Here is a 20,234-nt window from a genome sequence, read left to right on the forward strand (position 1 = left end):
AATTTAAATAGCGCTAGGAACTGTACATGGTTTAATTCGAACTACTTCGGAGATTTTGTAAAAAATATTGAAGTGTGTGACAATGTCGCACATTATAGAATTAGGTGCTTGTAGCTGTTAGCTGCGCGCCATTTTCATCGTGAGCATGGCTTCACAGTTTTACTGTTCTTAGATTAGATAAGTTTGAAATTTATAATTAAAAATTATTATGAACGTTGAAATCTATCATGTATTAGTAATTATTTGTCGCCACTGTACTTAGCTGTATAACCTGGATACAGTATAACGATATTCTGTTACTATACGATGTGATTGATTCTCTAGCGTTATTGTGTTTTCTGTGTACAGTAACACTACATTTCTTATTACGATACAGAATACTGTAACTGAAATACGTAAAATTTACACTTCTGTGTTTCCACAATTTATCTTTAATCTTGATGAAATATTGTTTCTTCAGACAATATAAAAGCTTTGCTAAGATATATATTTTAAGCGTAGTAGTAATACAGGCGCACTTTTACTGTATTACTGTATCATAAATGGTACTGGATGTACTGTAATGTTATTGCTTATTACAAAAGTCTCTCATAATTGATCTGTACATATGAAAACCGAGATACTATGTTGCTAAACTCTAACGGATTATTATACTGTACTACTGTGTATATTTTGTCGGTCATTGCTAATCGACCGATTTGTCTACTACAGTATTTTCCGAAAGTAAAAACAAGGAATACAATAAATTGAATGGTATTTAACATCTGTATGGAGGTCATCAATTATTTATTTATATTATGTCTAGAAATTATGCAAATGCAATACAACGATGGTAACATAGCTATAACAATACAGCAACAAGGCAACGACATTAATTAGTCTTGTATATGCACGTTAAAGTAGTGTTAAGGAATATTATTCAGTGCATTGTCCTTAGTCGTGTTGGTATAAATGTAATTAATAATGACATCATGCGTTACAAAATAAGATGAAAATAGAGGTATTGTAATACATCATAATGCGCATACAAGATAACACCAACTTCAACACAGGGGACTGAATTGAATGTGCTCTTTAAGTTGATAACCCGGTACTATTTTGACTACCTTGGTAAGACGCGTACAGCCAGTTTCGATCTCTAGTAACTTCAATTATTGTGACATTGCAAGCTTTCTTGAATTTATATTGCGTAGTACTGAAGGACAATCAACCAACAGGCAATACGATTTTACCTAATCCATGTTCTGCGCGTATGTAGACCGCACGCCGTTAAAGGTATAGTCTGCCCATGTTGCGGTGCTGTACTGTACAGTAGTTTAAAATTGATTTTCGATCGAAATACTGTATACTGTACAGTACTATACTTCTGTATGCATAATGCAAACTATCGATCGGTTCTCTGTCGCTGTACAAGTTCGTTACATATTAGCAAAGGCGTACTTGAGTTTATCCATTTAGTGTAAATAAATAAAATTTAAATTACGATCCGCAGGATTGTGCAATTAATAAGCGACATTTGTAGAGATCGGTGGGTGTAATACCGTAGGTTATTAATGGTAGAAGAGCAGTAGATTCATTAGTGAAGGCTAAAGTTTTACGTATAACGTGTATACGCAAATATATCCCTCTCTCTATAACGCGTTACTGAAAGATAAATTACTGTTGAAGTTGTGCTATCTAAATTAATACTACACAGCTATTTCCTGTGTTCACTATACTTATTATTAATAATTTATTTTTTATCCTTGTTCAATCATGTTTTTGTTATCCCTCTGAGTACAGTACGGTACACTGTACTGTACAGTACAGTACAGTACTGTACTGTAGAGACCCTTAAGAGTACAGTACTGTGTACTGTACTGTACATACAGAAGATGGAACAGCCGGACCCGACCAGACCTACTGATTTAGATAAAGCCGTTCTCCTATGGCACAGTACTGCAGAAATACAGGGTCTACAGTACTGTACAGTATGCTATTCTTCTAGGTTTTGGCACAATGTACACAGTACTGTACTATACAAATTACTAATTACAGGTTTTCCATTAAATCTCCAGTTGTGCTCGCTACGCCCGAGAACCAGTACAGTAGAATAGTACACACGTTGTACAGACCTCTGCATTGAGTGTACAGTACACTGTCAGGGGCTATTGAACTCCTTCTTACGTTATTAAAAGTAAAAACGAGCTAAAAATGAATTTTAAGAAATCAGAGGAGGGAAGGATCGCAAAGAAGCGTAGCGAGACGTCCAATATTTTCTATAGAACAGTACTGCACTAAGACGTACAAAGTACAGTACACTGAGTATGCGCTGTAGTCCACAGTGCAGTCACCATACAGGTCCAGTGTACAGTGCACAGTACTGTAGATTGTCTACTGTCCTATAGTACTGTCCTTCTGTATAGACAGTACACTGAGTACAGTATGCTGATTCACAGAGAAAATTCTAGAGAATTTACAGTACTGTACTGTACGTACAGTACAGTACTGCACTAAGACGTACTGTACAAAGTACAGTACACTGAGTATGCGCTGTAGTCCACAGTGCAGTCACCATACTGTACAATGTACAGTGTACAGTACTGTAGATTGTCTACTGTCCTACAGTACGGTACTGTCCTTCTGTACAGACAGTACAGTACTGTACTGTACAGTGTACTGTACAGTATGCTGATTCACAGAGAAAATTCTAGAGAATTTACAGTACGTACAGTAGAGTACTGTACGCAACGTCGAGAAGGACTGTATTGTCTGTCTGTCTGCTCGATGGCCAAGAAAAGGTCAAAAGAGGTGACACTGACAGCGCATCAGTTGGTATTGCGCACCATTGGTATGAATTGTATGAATCGTATGAGATGATGCGCAGCACGTATCAACCGGACAAGTGGACGTCACTAACATCACAGACTTTGATCACCTGGAAAAATTGAACATGGCTGAAGGTTCACTGGAGCTTCCTAGTTATTTAGCAATCTTAACATTGGCCGATGAAGTTTTACTGCCTGGATCATCCATTAGAGTATCGATTACAGATACTAAGGGGTAAGTCTCATGAATTGATAGGACTTAAAGATGAATCCATAACCATCTTTGATCATTCATAACAAGAACAGTTGATCATTGGATGGGACGCTTTCACTCAAATTGGCCAGGTGAAATAGAGTAAACAGAGATCGACTTTACCAACATGACCAGATCAACTAAGCATCAACTGGACATTGCTCCTTAAGAGATTCCATTGCCATACTATATCTCACATTGTATAGAGTTGAATCCAATACTTCTTCTTTAATGCTTAAAATATGATGTAAAATCCTGAGAAGGATATACTACAAGGTACGACTGTGCCCAGTAGGTACGTCTTAGTCTTACTGTATTCTGGCAACGATTCATACGGTGCATGACCAATCCAAAAGGCCATGACCTGATGTTATGCACATTATGGCACAGTAGCCCTGATCGGAGTGATAGAAATAAGTAACCATCAATCAGCTTGGCTAAGTCATGAACTACTAAAATTTTTACCATTCGTACTAATGGTAAAGATTTTTGCAGTCCTTGGCCAAGTCAGCTCCAGAAGTTAAGCGTAAGTTTGCCATTACACCTGGTAAACTGATCAACTATAAAGTGCAGTCCATCTCCTATCTATGCAGTTCAATAAAAAAAGTACTGACTGTATATTTTCCGTGAACGCTAAATTTAATAGAGTATGTTGTATGGCTTTTATCTGTAAGAAAAATTACCAAGTATGGCTACATGATACTGTATGAACGATTCAATCGGTGGCACTATAGTTCTCGTCATTCATATATACAGTAGAATACTGAAGGATTATGCCAAATAACGCAAGCTGATACTATAGCGTACACAGTACATACAGCATGCATCTCGAAGTACTTCAGTTATCGTCATACTATAGTATTAATTTAATGAATGAATTAATTTAAAGCAGGTCTTCCGAATGTTGTTATGCCCCATGGGTGAATGTTATTTCTAGTTCAACTATTTTACGTACTGTATCGTTTTGGATGATATGTGATCACCTGTATACAAACACTGGTTGAATTACTACTGCTGTACTACAGGATTTACTTTGCATGCTGAAAGATTTATTACTATCGATAGTACAGTACTGTAGATTGCATAGATTAGAACGTCAATTATTCACGAGAATGGCCTGATAAATACGTTAAGATGACTAACATGAATGATATAGGGCACAGTATCATAATATCATACGAGTGGATAAAATTGAGACTACATTACATCCCGTATTAATTACTCGTTCTAAAATAAAATAAAATTAAATAATTAATCGCCTTGCTTTTGGCATAGACTACAGTACTAGATACTGGTCTAGTCTCTATTAGTTCGTCCTTTTACTAGGGACTTAAAATTGGTTATTTCAAGTTAGGATCAATCCTATTACGTTGATTTTAAAGATTTGCAATTTACCATACCGACTACTGTAGTTTACTTGTAATACTTGTTCCACTAAGTACTTTGTAATTTACCATGGTTGTTTACAGTATATCCAATTCGATGTTCCTATCTAAAATTATTTAGCGTTATTTTACATTGTCAAGAATTTTGGCGTCTGATTCATACGTGATCGCAAAGCTGGATTAATTGTATCGTGTTAGAAGTTGAATGTACCATTGCTTCAATCATTAAACAGAGCAGATTTAAATTGAATAAAATAATTTATCTTCGGAATAGTAATCTACCATCTTACTCTGTCAGCTTGGCAGCTTGCTATAGAATCTGAATAAATGATTACACTTTTAATATCTGTAGTATCGTCTATGCTACTGATCTAAAATATCTGCTGTCTCATTGACTTACTAATGAACGTGGCAATTAGTAGTAGCGATTTGATTCCAAATATAACGGCTACGATTTGATTATATAACTAATAATGATGTTTTCCGCTAATTTATTGTAGGATTGCTTTAATTCGTCGTAGACTTCTCAGAAGGCGAACATTGCAAAGCACCATTATTGGTGTTGTACCTAAGCAGAGATTGGATGAGGTCAGTCGATGAAATCAAAGACCAGATTGCTAAAGCTGATCTACTATACTTTAAGTATAGTTCTGCTTAAAAATTACAAATCAAAATTCGATGATAATATTATTATATGGAGTACATAGTAGCTGCATAGATACCTTGATAGCTACTGTACTTATTTTCCATTGATAGGAATTAATCTCCCAAACTGGTACAGCAGCGCTAGTTGTTCAGATAACCGGTGTTTCATCGAACGGCGAACAATCCTATTCCTTATTGCTGACTGGGTTATGTCGATTTAAAGTAGATACAATCGAACAAGAGCACCCGTATTGCATTAGCAAAATCACTCAGTTAGATAGGCTTCCATTTGTGAAAGGTATGATACTTCAAAATACCGTCGTCTTTAAAATAATTAAAATTGAAATATTTTAGAACTTTACGTCATACTTCACTTTCTTACTTAGCTGTAACTTTAAGAAAACAACAAAAGTTTTACAGCACTTCAGATTATCGCTATTTTGTTAACTGTAAAATTATAGACAGTGGATCTCAAGAGATGGATCAAGAATTAGCTAACGTTATTGATTCCTTTCGCACTTCCACGAAAGAATTTATCGATATGTTATCTCAATTGGGAACGGCTTATCCCATTGTTGCTAAATTAAAGGTAAAATTATTCTATCTGATAAATATATTATCGGAGTATATCTCAATATTAATTCACGATGAATACTTTGTTTGTAATGTATGTAGATGTTTTATCTATCATTTTGAATACTAACATTTGTAGTGCATATAACTTAAATTCTTTCATTTTGATTTTTAGAATATGGTTAGTTCTTTACCAGCGGAACGACTGCCTGATCTTATTGCTTCTGTAACTAAGTTATCGTTTGATGAAAAGTTAAAGGTGTACATTTTTGCCTTATATTCGATCAATTACTTTGTAAACTAATATTAATGAACATTACGAATGATAATTTATTATGAATGTATTTATTACATGTTTAATATAGATACTGAATGCAGTCGAAGTTGGGGATAGATTTAAAAAAACTTTGCCACTTTTATTGAAGCAAATTGAAGTATTAATAGCTTTTTGTTACATTTATATTGGTTGTATAATATCAAAGTTTGACTCTATGTATACACTATTAGTAGGAGTGTTGCTGAATTTTAATACGTGTATAAATTGTTGTTAGGGATTAAAATTACTACAAAAGCATGGTTCAAGCAGTTCCACTCCACCTATAATATCCAAGAATAAAGTGCAGGTATTTATTACTAGTCTACTGAAACAGGAATCAGGCATCAGAAATAACAACGGGCACTTATGAATTATTTACACAACCTGTTGTACGGAAGAAATTTATATAACACTTCGTAATTATAATCCTATGCACGTAAATTCTTTATCGGAAAACAATGCCTTATTTATTGCAGCCTTTAATGACCCCAACTCGAACAAGGGATTTAAACGATCTCGCTGATGAGCCAGAGGATGAAGTAGCGGAATTGCAACAAAAAATAAAGTATAATATATTAATGCGTAATCTGTGACTATCTTATTATTGTACCAAATTTGATCTATTCTGCAATGACGACAATTTTATTGCAATTTTAGTAATGCTAATCTTCCTCCACCGGCACTTAAGGCAGCTAAAACTGAATTAAAGGTATTAATTTATTATTAATTTATTACGTGGTTCTTTTTTGTGATAGTATTATTTAAAATATCTAGAGGTTAAAGAAAATGCCCCCACAGCTGCCGGATTATAGTGTTACAAGGTAGTAAATTTATCGGTGATCCTATAATCGTAATCAATCTTTTTGTTGACATTCTCTTCCGCATATGATGGTACTTTTATTTTCCGCTCTAAAAAATATTATTCACGAACCTATAATGCTCATAGAAATTATCTAGAATGGATGGTTGACCTGCCGTGGAAGAAATCAACGGAAGATAAATTAGACATTAATAAAGCAAAGTTAGTTACTGGCTATTAACGATACTTGAAGTATATTTTTTTAATACATAATTCAGCTGATGGTAGCTTATTGAATTTGTGTTCTAATTATCAACTAGGGTGGACTTAGATGACGATCATTTTGGCATGAAAGAACTAAAAAAACGCGTTTTGGAGTATTTAGCTGTCAGACAGTTAAGAAATGATTTAAAAGGTAAAATAGACATATATCACGCTGTTCTTTTGCCACAAAATAGCTGGAGATATGTCCGTGTTAACCAATTTTCTTCGTAATAGGACCGATTTTATGCTTCGTTGGTCCACCGGGCGTAGGCAAAACCAGTGTCGGCCGATCGATCGCAAAAACTTTGGGTAGAGAATTTTTAAGGTGAGTATAATGTAAAGACACTGTTTACCTAAAGTGATAATCTTGCTTTGTAATAAGTACTTTAATTTTTAATTTGTAGAATTTCTCTTGGAGGCGTCTCTGATCAATCCGAAATTAGAGGCCATAGGTCTGGAACATTGCTAAAAGAAGTATCATTCGTTAGTAATTAAGTAAGCAACCCTGTAATCTACATTTCTGTTTACTTGCAAGGCGTACCTATATAGGTTCAATGCCAGGCCGCATCATCCAAGGATTGAAAAATATTGGCGTTAATAATCCAGTATTCCTACTTGATGAAGTTGATAAATTGGTAGACTTAATTTCGTAGAGAAAGCTTCTGAAATAATAGATAAACTTTCTCAGAATGATTCTTCACTGCTTTAGAGTAAGGGAATTCATGGCGATCCTGCAGCTGCTCTTTTGGAAGTACTGGACCCTGAGCAGAATAATACATTCACCGATCAGTATCCTTTCATTTTAAATCATTTTGTGAACAATTGTACAATTATAAAACTATATAATATTACGATCCTTAATCCAAGTTCTCATTTAGCTACCTCAATGTACCATTCGATCTGTCACAAGTAAATATTGATTTCATGCTTTAAATTTTCTTGATATTATATCAGTTGGTAGTAAAGACTAATATGTTTTTTCCAATCCTAAACCTGAAAGGTGATGTTTATTGCCACTGCTAATACTTTACACACTATACCTTCAGCTCTGTTAGATAGGATGGAGGTATAGTACTGGACCTGTACTAATTTATTGCTTTCATTTTTTGTATAATGCAGTTACATCTACGTTTATGCAAAAAATTCATTCGGTTTTTAATTTATTGCCTGTAACAATAGGTAATAGAAGTACCTGGATATACTCAAGAAGAAAAAGTGGAAATTGGTGCCCGCCACTTGGTTGCGAAACAATTAACGGTATAACTATATTACTTACCCTTATCTATAAATATTTACTATTCGATTTATAAATGCAATGAATAATTTTATGATTCTGTAATAGCAACATGGTTTAAGAAATGACCAGCTTGAAATTCCAAGTGAAACAATTAAAGTTATAGGTATAACTAACATTCAAGTTGTGTTTGCATCGCTTCACAAATTAACTCTGTTATGAGGTCACTTTTAAAATATAACGATATACTAACATGTACTCAAATTACAGTTTCCCGTTATACTCGTGAAGCTGGTGTGCGCTCACTAGAACGAAAATTAGGAGCAATTTGTAGAGCTGCAGCTATTAAGGTAAGGAACGAAATCTTATTAAAGAGCGGAGGTCCGAACTGATGGCTAAAAATATGCCTTGCGTCAAAAGATTGCTGAGCGGTCAATAGGTACTTCTGAGGACAGGAATAAAGATAAGATAAAAGAACCAGCAATCCATCAGAGTAGTGATATATCGAATTCTATCGTCGTTGATGAAAGTGCTTTGAAAGAAATACTTGGTGTAAGTTGGACTTTAATCACTTTGCACGTTGTTGACTTACACTAATTTCCATTAACTGCGTATGGAGAATCTAATTATTCATTCAATTTTTAGCCTCATATTTATGAACATGAGGCATCGCAGCGCCTTACCTCACCTGGAATTGCAGTTGGTAGGTTCTGACTTTGCTTTCAAATCGGTAGCACTTACAAATGTTAAAATTACTAAACAAAAGTAATTTATAGGCTTAGCTTGGACCCCTATGGGCGGTGAAATTTTATTTGTCGAAGCTAGCAAAATGATCGGTGATGGTAAATTGAAGTTGACTGGACAATTAGGTAAATATACAGTTTTGATGGCAGCGTATAGTAGAATGACCAGAAAAATGATAAGCCCCCCCCCCCATTATTTTGCATTGAACGGCCGCCAGGCATCTCTCTCTCTTTCTAGTAGAACTTGATATTAATTGCTTGATATATTAAAGATTTAATATTTTCTACTTTGACTTCATGGTTTGTAATAAAGGATGTCTGTCTCCAAATACTATTCACTTACACACAAGTATTAACACAATAACTCGAGCTTAGGATAAGCCTTTATTACGAATTCAATTATAGTAATAGTGATTATCTCACGGTCTAGTATGGCACTTTGTTAGAAATTGTACCATGCGAGCCCAGCAATAACATCTATGTGAAGGTTACTTCACTACATGGTTATAATTTATTCATTGGATATTATTAATAATTGCATCAGGTGACGTAATGAGAGAGTCCGCATATCTAGCTCTTACTTGGCTTAAAAGTCATCCAGATCAGGTTAGTGGCATACGCATATAGATAGCGTAATCAGTTTTGATAGCTAATCAATCGCGACAAAGAGCTGTAAAACAAATTACCTAATTTTATTTCCTTTCAGAGATACTGTAGTCTCGATGGTACTTTTTTATACACCTTAATTTGCTATTACTAATGTTATCTTCATTTCTGGGTAGTGTGGTTTATCAAAGAATGATAGTGAATCAATGAACAAGCTCGATATTCACATCCATTTTCCTGCAGGAGCTGTTGAGAAAGATGGACCATCAGCTGGTATAACCATAACCACGGTGCTCGTATCACTGTTTAGGTACAATTAAATATGCAATAATTTATACTTATTGAAGCCATGGTTAGACAATTACTTTAACCTATAAGGATACTGTAACTCGTTTTTGACTTATGATCTAATGATTTACTTTTGTTTATTTATATTCTTGTAATGTACGCAATAGTGCTAAATGCGTTCGCTCAGATACGGCAATGACAGGAGAGATAACTTTGCGTGGACAAGTACTACCTGTATGCTAATAGTTACATGTTTTTATTAATCATACGAGTTGTTGTAGTAATTTATTATATTTTTGAGCATAAATTTCAAGTATTTGGTACTTTCCTAATTCACTATGTATTGCTTTTAAATTAGGTTGGGGGTATTAAAGAGAAATCACTAGCAGCCCATCGCGCAGGCATCAAAAGGGTAATCATTCCGCAACGGAATTTGAAAGTAAGTGATTAAACTAGAAATTACTTTCAATTTTTGTTAGTATTGGTTTGATACTATGACTACATGCACGTGTCTGTACTCTGTACAGTGTACATTAAGCGATCTTTCTAAGGCTTTAGTACGTTTTACAATATTTTGTTTTAGAGTTGAAGATATGATGTGCAACTCCTTTTTGTAAAAAAATATACAATTTTTGACATGTAGCTATCAGCAATTATAATCTTAGATATTCTACGTGTTTTGCTTTAGGATTTAGAAGATGTTCCAGAAAACGTTAAGGTTTGCTATTTATTTGATCGTTTAAATAAAATGAACTACATAGTAACCTGACTGTCTTTGAAACAACAGAAAGACGTTAAATTTATTCCGGTAAAGCGAATTGAAGATGCCTTGGAGGCCGCTTTTATAAGTCAGTTTCCTTTTAAGCCTGATAGTAGGTTATAGCCTCGTACTTTTGTATCAACAATAGTAATAGCAATTGATTATCAGTTGAAAGTTTGGTGAATCAACGTGGCATTCAACGAAATATTATATCATCTTTAGTATAACCGATTTTGGTTGTAGGTGATACCTTAGCAGTTCGATGTTTTAATGTACTACTGCAGCTTAATAATTTCATAGCGTAAGCTCCTCGCTCTTAGTATAGCAAAATTAATTCATGGTTAACTACACTAACACTGATATATTCTTGTACTGCAATGGTAGATTTAAAATATGTGAACATTTTATTTTTATTTGATGTTATAAGTACTACAGGATTATCATGTAAAACGGTTACAATTGCTTAATGTTTAATACCTAATATTCTACTTATGATAATACAGCACTTCACTTGATCAAATTTAATTTATCAATTGATGCGCTCTTATCCTGAAAACGTTTAGTATAAATTTTATGCTTCTAATGCTTTGCATAGCCTGTAGTTGTCTACGATTACAAAATAAACCGATAACATTTTCATCACTAAACTGGTCTTAAGGTATTCAATCATGTAATACGACTATTGCATTCTTTTGGTGTTACGTGTGTTTTTATCAATTTTCCCCTCTAAATATGATATTGTTGATTATTCTTCTATCATAAAGACGAAGACACAGTATAGAATATGATTGATCATGTCAGTTTGCAGTGAACTACATTTCTGCCCAAGAACCTGCATAACAAGGGGGAAGCGCTTAGCATAAAGTATATACTGTGTAGAATTGACTGCACAATCAATTATAGCATTTAACTTGACGCTTCTGAAATGGTGCTGTTCCTAAGTTTAAAGACAAAACCTATTCATAACATTCATTTATTGTCAATAATTCTAATCTGAAGAAGTTAAGGATATTACGTAAATTACAATATGACATAGAATTAATTCTCGTAGCGCAAACTTGGTAAGGCTACAAAAACTTGAAAGCAAGTTAGTTAACTAAATTAATGAATTCCTACATAATACTTCCTACTTACAGCTAAATCTAGCAAAGTGGGTACTTTAAAACCTGCGGTAAGTTAGATTTATGATAGTACCAGAAATAGTTTAAAACAATCACTAAAAAGATTATCGATATTTAACATTATAATACTGACTCAAGTAATTTATCCTTATGGCCGCATTATTACGGGTATTAATCCAAGTCACTATTACCATAATGCATTTTTACGCTATATTTCATACTTTTTAGCATCATGATTTTAAAAGGTTGGACAAGAGGCGGCAGCAGTAAATCAAAGTTACCAGTTCAAATTACTATTAAATAATGATTCAAATTTTTAGTTACTACCCACACCTATATCACTGAATCACAGATTCTATAATAATATGGTACTAAATCGTTAATGGCAGTTATTAACGAATAGATAGTAGATACCGATAATAACTACTTGTAAAATGAACGTTGCCAAAACAGATAGATGTAATTAAGATTCCATAAGCGCAATTAGCGAAGATTAAAGCTTGATAGTAAGTCTTGTTAAATTAACTGTATCTAAGCCATGCTGGTATTCCCGCCGTCATTGTCGTCTTGGCCTCCATCTCTATTACGCTGAGTAATAGGATAACTTACTTTCATACAGGCAAAGAACATACCACGCAATATATTTAATAAGCCAACAATGAATGCACCTATCAATCATACATATAAGTTGAATAGTTATGTTAAGCACAATTCAATCGCTTGCTATTTATTATTATATTGAATTTAGATGTGCAATCATTTGATTCGACTGACCGATATAAATAGTGTAATAACCGCCATATTGACTTGCAGCGAAATACGTACTGACCTAGTTTACATATATAAATCACATCAATTACTCGAAGAATATAAAATTATTAGTTGTACAATTTTTAAAAGGAATAAAGAGGAAGCTAGGCGTAGTAAGTATTTAGTAATTGGATAATTTTTGATAAAACTCACAATTAAAATAATGCCAATAACGATGAAAAGTACTCCAACAGATATATAGACGCTTGCTCTTCTCTTAGCATATTGTGGTCCAGGCGATGAGCTAATAAGAACAATGAAACTTTAATCTACTAGATTATTTTCAAGACTGGTCTTGATTAAGATCTTTACTACTCACATTCGCTGACAGTGAGAGCACCGTACGGAAACATTGGTTCTGTTAAACTACAAGATGAAACCAAATAAAATACGTCAATAAAAAAATCTTGAAGTAGAATTTGTTTCATTAATTATTTCAAATTATTTGCAAGATATTTCTCATCGCTATTTTGGATACTTTTATCGAAATAGAAGCATAAACGTACAAAGAATTCATGTTGACAATGACCACAGCTGTATCGTATCCCAGATAGGACTATGGGAATACCACGCGAAAGGGTGAAAATCGGTGCACTTGCTGCGTTGACCGTGGTAACATAATTGCTAATACAAGTAGACACATAAAACAATCAATATCAGCTATCGTAAACTAATCAATCTATTTTGTTGCAGCATACCAATTTGATCTAGGACATCTGACACGGGCAGCATCTTTATTACAGATAAGAAGACAATTACAGACACAGCGAATATATTTTTTACCCTCGGGAGGATCTTTGACAGGCTAGAATTATTTAATGAATCAATCAAGCAAAGCAATCAATTTTAATCATCTGATAGTAGAGTATATCAAAGATAATGAAAATAAAGAGATGACGAGTAGTCGTCAATTATTTTAGTGTAGCACTGAGCTACTATTAATCGCAAATGACCATTACTATAGCAATTTGGTCAACCTAAAAAATGTCTACTATGGCTTACAATGGTCAGTTTGATTGCCATGTACTGAAAATTAAATAACATGTTTCTGATTGTCACTATAATTTACTACATACTCATCAATTCTAACTTACCGATAATTCATTGCATTTTTCACATTTTACGGCGTGTTGATCACGACGAGTAGAAATATCAATTAAGTGTTGACAGACTTTGCATGCTAAAACAGTTCTTTCCCCTTCTTTCGTAGAATGACTGTAAGAAGGTGGTGGTTCGATAGGCGTAGAAGATGAATGAATTCCTCCAGACAAGGGTGGCGGTAGCAATGAATCATCTTGACCCGACAGTGGAGGAAGTGGAGGGAGTTGGTTGTCTGATTGTTCCGATGGGCCTATTAAATAGTGAAATGAATGCAGAGAGTCAATATATATTGCAATTTAATTTTTGGTAACGCGGCGAAGGCATCATTTGCGCATTCCATATCAATAATAGAAAGAAGTATTACTATCTTGTTATTATTCATGGTTTCATATTGTTATAGCATCATTTTAATGTGGTTAGTCATGATGGTTATGGCTTCTACCATGACAAAAATATCTTGAGATAACTTTTTTTAAACATTATTATACAGCAGATGAGCAATTTTTTTTTAAATAGGCAACTATCCAAGTTGGCATTATTGAAGTTACGAATAAATTGATGTGCAAGCAAGCTTACGAGGATGATCTCATGCCAATCTGCTATTATTATTTTACTAAAAGATACAAGTATTTTAAACAGAGAATGATAATAACGCCATTTATTAACTTAGCTAGCAATTCGATAGTTGGAAATGAGGAATCAACGGGTATACTTGAGTACTCGATATTGCCAATGGGTAGAATGAACGATTGTACTGTGATCAATCGTAAAACATGACAAAGCAATCCATTGATATAATCTATCCCTTAAGACGGTACAAATATACATGTAGAATTAACAGTTGACATGGATACTCCATTTAATTTAAAAAATATCCGCAACAAGTCAATAAGGAGGAGGATTTTTGATTGCCTTTTTAATGATTAATGACCAATCTCTTTCAAACATTAAATTTACTATACTACTGGTAGGAGCTCCTTGTTCTAAGAATAATAATCATAATAAAATGTTGGCAACGTGAAACCTTGTGATGTTCCATAGAGATTTGCACTATTTTTATAACATCGTTGTCAGTAGCAGTCATTAATTATTGACCTAATGCGGACTGTAATTGGATAAAAGTATAAAAAATTTTTGATATTTGCCCATAGGAAATTAGGAATAGAAGAGATACCGCTAATATTTGAATAGTCAATTCAATATAGCATAAAAACTTGCAATTCAATTATTAATTACGTAGAGTTCAATACATTTCTTTTTACTATAGTCTTTTAGTCATTTATATGACTATGTATACGCGTATATCCAATCCTCTTATTGAATTTAGTTTGTAAAACTGTTTTTTTCCGATTGCTAAGGTGATAAAACTACTACTGTACAGTGCCTATGTAGGGAAAAAGACTCTGCTCCATCGTCTGTTGAATATTACTGTAATGATAGGGTGATTAACATTCTTGGATGTTGATATCTAAACGGTGATATCGATATTAGCGTTTTTTTTTTTCATTCGTAAACTCCGAATTCATTCAATAGTACTCCCTTATGGCATTGGGCAATTACAAGCAATCATTGAAATTGATCATCACTGCTAGACATTGATTCAAAGGCATATTGCTATCCAATATTGCACCATCTTCAAAATACGTTGATAGGAAATGGGCTTGCAGTCTTTTTAACAGTCAAATGCAATGAATTCTATTCATTTCAAGAGTATTATGATTATAATCTTTACAGTAAATAAGCGAATTCACTAGTCGAATTGGACTTCAATACACCATTATAACAGGCTATCCATCAATTTCCTTCGATATTGTTGAATGGCTGAGTAGGGGTTATTTGGATTAATAGTAAAAAGTCTAAAAAACATGTTACTGTCATGATGGAATATCTCATTATCTTAGACATCAATAAAATCAATGAATACTATTTCAAATGTGCATTTCATGACCTTTGACGTTGAACATTGATCGAATTATTTTGATCTTACTTATACGAGTATATCAATATTACAGTGATGACGATATCGGGCTATCGCCAATCTAGGAATCGTTAGCTAGGTAGCAACCATTTTGTTGATGCCTTTTTAGTCTGTGTATAAAGAGTTTAGCTACTTATCAAGTCGATAGTTACCATGCTGTATAAAGCAAAGAATGAACAATTCATTTCATCCTCATTGAACGATATACGAGTTTTCCTTTAGCGCTCCCATTTCAATTGATGTTGAGTAATGCGATAGCGCATTTATCTGCTCTGCTTGATGTGGATTGAAAATACTTTCTAGTGGATAGAGGAGTTCCAATCTGTTGCTCGATCTATGTATTTGACGATAGATGCTCAACAACCATTTCATTGAGTTTGTTGATGTTGGAACAAGTCATAACCATGATATTTATTGAAGCATGTGACATCCATGGAGCAAGAAATATTACGATCAGCGGTGTTATTGACGATAAAACTGATCATGAATGCATTAGAAATAATGCAACGAGTAAACCCTTCATTGACTTTGTGATTTGCTTGGTTATAAAACGGTACAGGCAATTCTTTTTAGCGGTTAACAAATTTTACTTTATTGCTTTCATCGATTGGATTGATGGAATAAAAAAAGATTCCTTTTTTTTCATCGCTAACGTAGTACTACTTTGTGTGGTTTATAATATGTTTTTTAATTGCTAGTACAGTATATGAATATTAGCAATAACTATGATTACTAGATGTGTTTCTACTTGACTAGAGTTGGCTCTATTCGAATAGTGCATCTCCACGCGTACTCGTATAGAATGCGTACATTAATTCATACCGTAAATGTACATGATGAAGATACAAAGTACAACTTGAAATTGTTCTCGGTTATATTCAGGTGCAACGAATTCAAATTGTATTTTAGCTAGTATAAGGGAAAAAGTCTATGAACACGTATATGGTAAAGCTGCAAAGTACAACTTGAAATGGTTACCGGCTATAGGCCCGGTAGAATGACTACCCTGAAAGTTATTTTAGCAGGAGTAGCCATACAGTATTAGGGGAAAAGGCATTTGTATCCTTTTGGAGAATTGGCTTCATTCATGACTGAAGTAGAGTAGCAAGAAAGCCTAGGAAAAGAGTTAGGTCTAACCGATATCACAGTAACCATTCAATTTGTGGCTGTTGAAATTTTGCATTCAGTTTTGCAGAGTTATAGACGGACCAAGGACAGTATGCTATCTACCATCTACTTCGTAGAGTCATTACTGGCAATTCTATTCTTATTTTAACCGGAGATTGTGGCCATCCTAAACTAGCATGTATACTACTTTTAAACGAATAATTGTAGCCAACACTGCAAGCAGCTAGTCTAACTCAATGGACTGCTATTTCCATTTTTTTTCAAGAAGGAAAATCAAATCCATACTTTATCTGTCTAATAATTGTGCGCGCGACATAATAGACTAGTAAGAAAATTAGAAATGGTCGTCTATTGCATATGCTGAATCAGTGCCTTTTTTCCGACTATCTAGGATGACATTACAGTAGTTGGTTATGGATTTAGAGTGGAATTGCCTTGTATGTGCAAAGATTCGTTAAGAATTCTACTCCATACGCCCGTATCATGGCTGATATATGGGGGGAATATTTTATGACGATTGAAAAAACCGACAAGAAAATGCACGTCGAAAGGGGAGGGGGAAGTACAGTATTCCATTACTAGAGTAGGATAAAATGTAGGTACTTCTTACCAAGGATGAAAAGGTACAGTAAATCGATCTGTAATGCCAGTATTGGCCAAGATAGAGTCAAAGAGATGCTGTAAAATAAGAAAAGGCTATTCTATTCCTTTTTTTTCTTTCTTCCTCCAGTCCTGTCATCCTTTTTCATCCTACTAGAGTAATAAGATGAGACTCATTTTCCGACATTGCTCCATTCTATCATCGTAAACGGTTGAACGTAAGAAAGATGAAAATAATCGCTAGGCAACCGATGGCATTCTACCTAAAACTTATGTTGTCCATTTTCATGTGCGTATTTTAGCGTTTCAAAAAGTTTCCTTCCGATCATCATTGGCCTATAGCATAGCCATTATGGTGGCCATTCTGCCCTTGATGCAGATTGTCAAGCGTCAAGAAGAAATGGTCTAATCCAATTGCCATGATAGGATTGAAGAGAGTGCAGTGGAATAACATCATGGCGTTCCCTTCCAGTCAGGCTATTGCAGTCTTGAATACTCGATTCTCCTTGATATGGAGAATACTACCAGTCCTAACTGAATGTTAGTGACACTAGCCTAAATTGATTTTGTATTTTCTTTAATTACTGGGGGAAGAGAGAATATTTTGAGACTTTCGTTTTGTCATGATTGTACCCCATGACGGCAACGCATACTGACAGATTGTCAAGCGTCAAGAAGAAATGGCCTAATCCAACTGCCAAGATTGGATTGAAGAGAGTGCAGTAAAATAAACATCATGGCGTTAGCTTGGAGTCAGGCTATGGCAGTCTTGGATACTCGATTCTCCATGACATGGAGAACATTAACAGTCCGAACTGAATGTTAGTCATGCTAGCCTGAATTGATTTTGTATTTTGTAAATGGGAAAAGGGTGCAGTAAAATAACATCATATCATTTACCTTGGAGTCAGGCTATGGCAGTCTTGGATACTCGATTCTCCCTGACATGAGAACATTAACAGTCCGAACTGAATATTCGTTATACTAGCCTGAATTGATTTTGTATTTTTTTAATAGGGAATGGAGAATACGGAGAATCCTAGTTATGACAATATGAATACTATGATTGCTAATGATGGAGAAATCATCCCCGTCCTAACTGAATGTTAGTCATACTCGACTCGATTGATTTTGTATTTCGTGAATGGGGAAGAGAGAATGTTTTCGACTTTGGTTTTGTCGTGTTGGTATGATGGCGGCACTTATTGGCAGCCAGGGCGTTGTCGACTGGATAGTAAACTCTTTCATCGACAGTTCTCTACCCTATAGCAACAAGATGGCGGAAGGGAAGGGGACCAAAAATGGGAGAGATTGAAAGTAAACAAGGTTGCCCGTATCTACGGTAAAAAATGCACGACTGGCAGTGTGTATGGTATGATTGAATGTGGTGAATGCGTACCATGACTGTCGTCATGCAAGCAATACCATATTTTTCTACACATCCAATAAGAGAAAATAATTTTCATCGTCGATCGATTTACCGCTACCCAACCTGTCATCATCAAAGTAGGATAACGATGAAAGATGATGAAAAGAGCGAGTAGTTGATGATTGGTTTGGATCGCTGTAAAAGAGACTCCGTTGTGATAGACCCTATTGGACAAGAGTAGCGTAGGCTAACAAGAAAAGGCAGCACTGGAAGTGATGGAAAACTTGCATGAAAATAGAAAGATGCGTTGTCTGCTGATGGATCGATCGATCCATCATCACTTGTGCTATCTTGTTACTCTACTGTACTTGGAGAGTACTAGTTCAGTCCATGATCGAAGTGGATCCAACTGTATTTTATGAGTAAGACGATGAAAGGGCAAGACGATGTAACTTATTGTAGGTCAAAGGCTATCATGGTCTCTGTAAACAACCACTACAAGCGATCGATACTGGAATGAAAATAGATGACTGTGTCTTACAATGATCCAAGATAACTCTGACTGTCAGTTGAAAGTGATTGCAAGTGTGTGTGTGTGTGTAAGTACAATTTAAAAGGATACGATCAAGATTATTTCATCAGCAAAAGGATGAAAAGAGCAAGATGATGAAGTAGTTGAAAAGAGAAAAAGAGTGGTTGGACAACAATGGCAAGCAGGGTATTGCAAGGCGATTTTCAATCCCATACGATCATCATCTGTCTGGCTGAAAGTAGACATAGCAATCAATCTTACCTACGTATGGAGGCAAATCATGGAGATCATGTTCTTCTTCTGCATGAAGCAATAAAATATCATCCGAGTTGGACATGTTTGCAAATCGGAAAATGGCCCCCAGTCGACGTTTAGTATGAAAGAGAAGGAAGCGAGCGACAAGTCTATACTGTTTGTGCATGTGTCGTCGACACTGTCTAGTGTATCAGATAGGTGTTTATTCAATATAGTACCGTATAGGTTGATGTTGACGATGGAGGTTGACCTACACAGTCTAGTCCGTGGGCTCGGGTTTCCAGTCCAGGGGCGATTACAGTACTTTACACTGTAGTTGGCCGCTACAGTGTACACTGTACAGTACCAGGAGTGGCGATTGGGTTATCTTTCTTCGTCTTCTTGAGTATAGTATTGTATAAGGGTGCAACGCTCTGTCTTGGGACAGTAGTGCTATTTCTTTCAGTTCAAAGTATAGTACTGTACTGTACACTGTACTGTACAGTGACGTCAACATAATTGCTGACAGCTTGGTGTTACGTACCGGTACGGTTCGGTTCGGTTCATTTTTCATCGATATTCACCGTGGAGGTTGAGCTACAGTACCTTACACTGTACTCCGTTGCTACTGTACAGTATAGTATTGTACTGTACGTTATAAGGCTACAGTATACAGTACTGTCGAACC

General features: G+C 34.9%; 1 protein-coding gene across 1 annotated transcript; it reads left to right on the plus strand.

Moving 5' to 3' along the window:
* Nucleotides 1-2,932: 2,932 nt before the first annotated feature.
* TRIADDRAFT_50226 (uncharacterized protein) lies at nt 2,933-17,568 on the plus strand (the record flags this gene model as incomplete). The annotated part of the gene is made up of 27 exons (XM_002111561.1): nt 2,933-3,042; nt 4,946-5,033; nt 5,202-5,388; nt 5,477-5,478; nt 5,569-5,679; nt 6,754-6,755; nt 6,926-7,000; nt 7,099-7,193; nt 7,277-7,367; nt 7,447-7,494; nt 7,578-7,677; nt 7,752-7,831; nt 7,921-7,951; nt 8,043-8,108; nt 8,222-8,299; nt 8,385-8,442; nt 8,547-8,626; nt 8,697-8,828; nt 8,922-8,979; nt 9,053-9,145; nt 9,564-9,625; nt 9,728-9,732; nt 9,825-9,935; nt 10,081-10,147; nt 10,272-10,352; nt 10,602-10,631; nt 17,542-17,568. 27 exons carry the CDS (start codon nt 2,933-2,935, stop codon nt 17,566-17,568), a joined length of 1,968 nt encoding a protein of 655 aa, XP_002111597.1.
* Nucleotides 17,569-20,234: the final 2,666 nt, after the last annotated feature.

Source organism: Trichoplax adhaerens, genomic scaffold (assembly GCF_000150275.1).
Source record: "Trichoplax adhaerens TRIADscaffold_4 genomic scaffold, whole genome shotgun sequence".
NCBI lineage: Eukaryota > Metazoa > Placozoa > Uniplacotomia > Trichoplacea > Trichoplacidae > Trichoplax > Trichoplax adhaerens.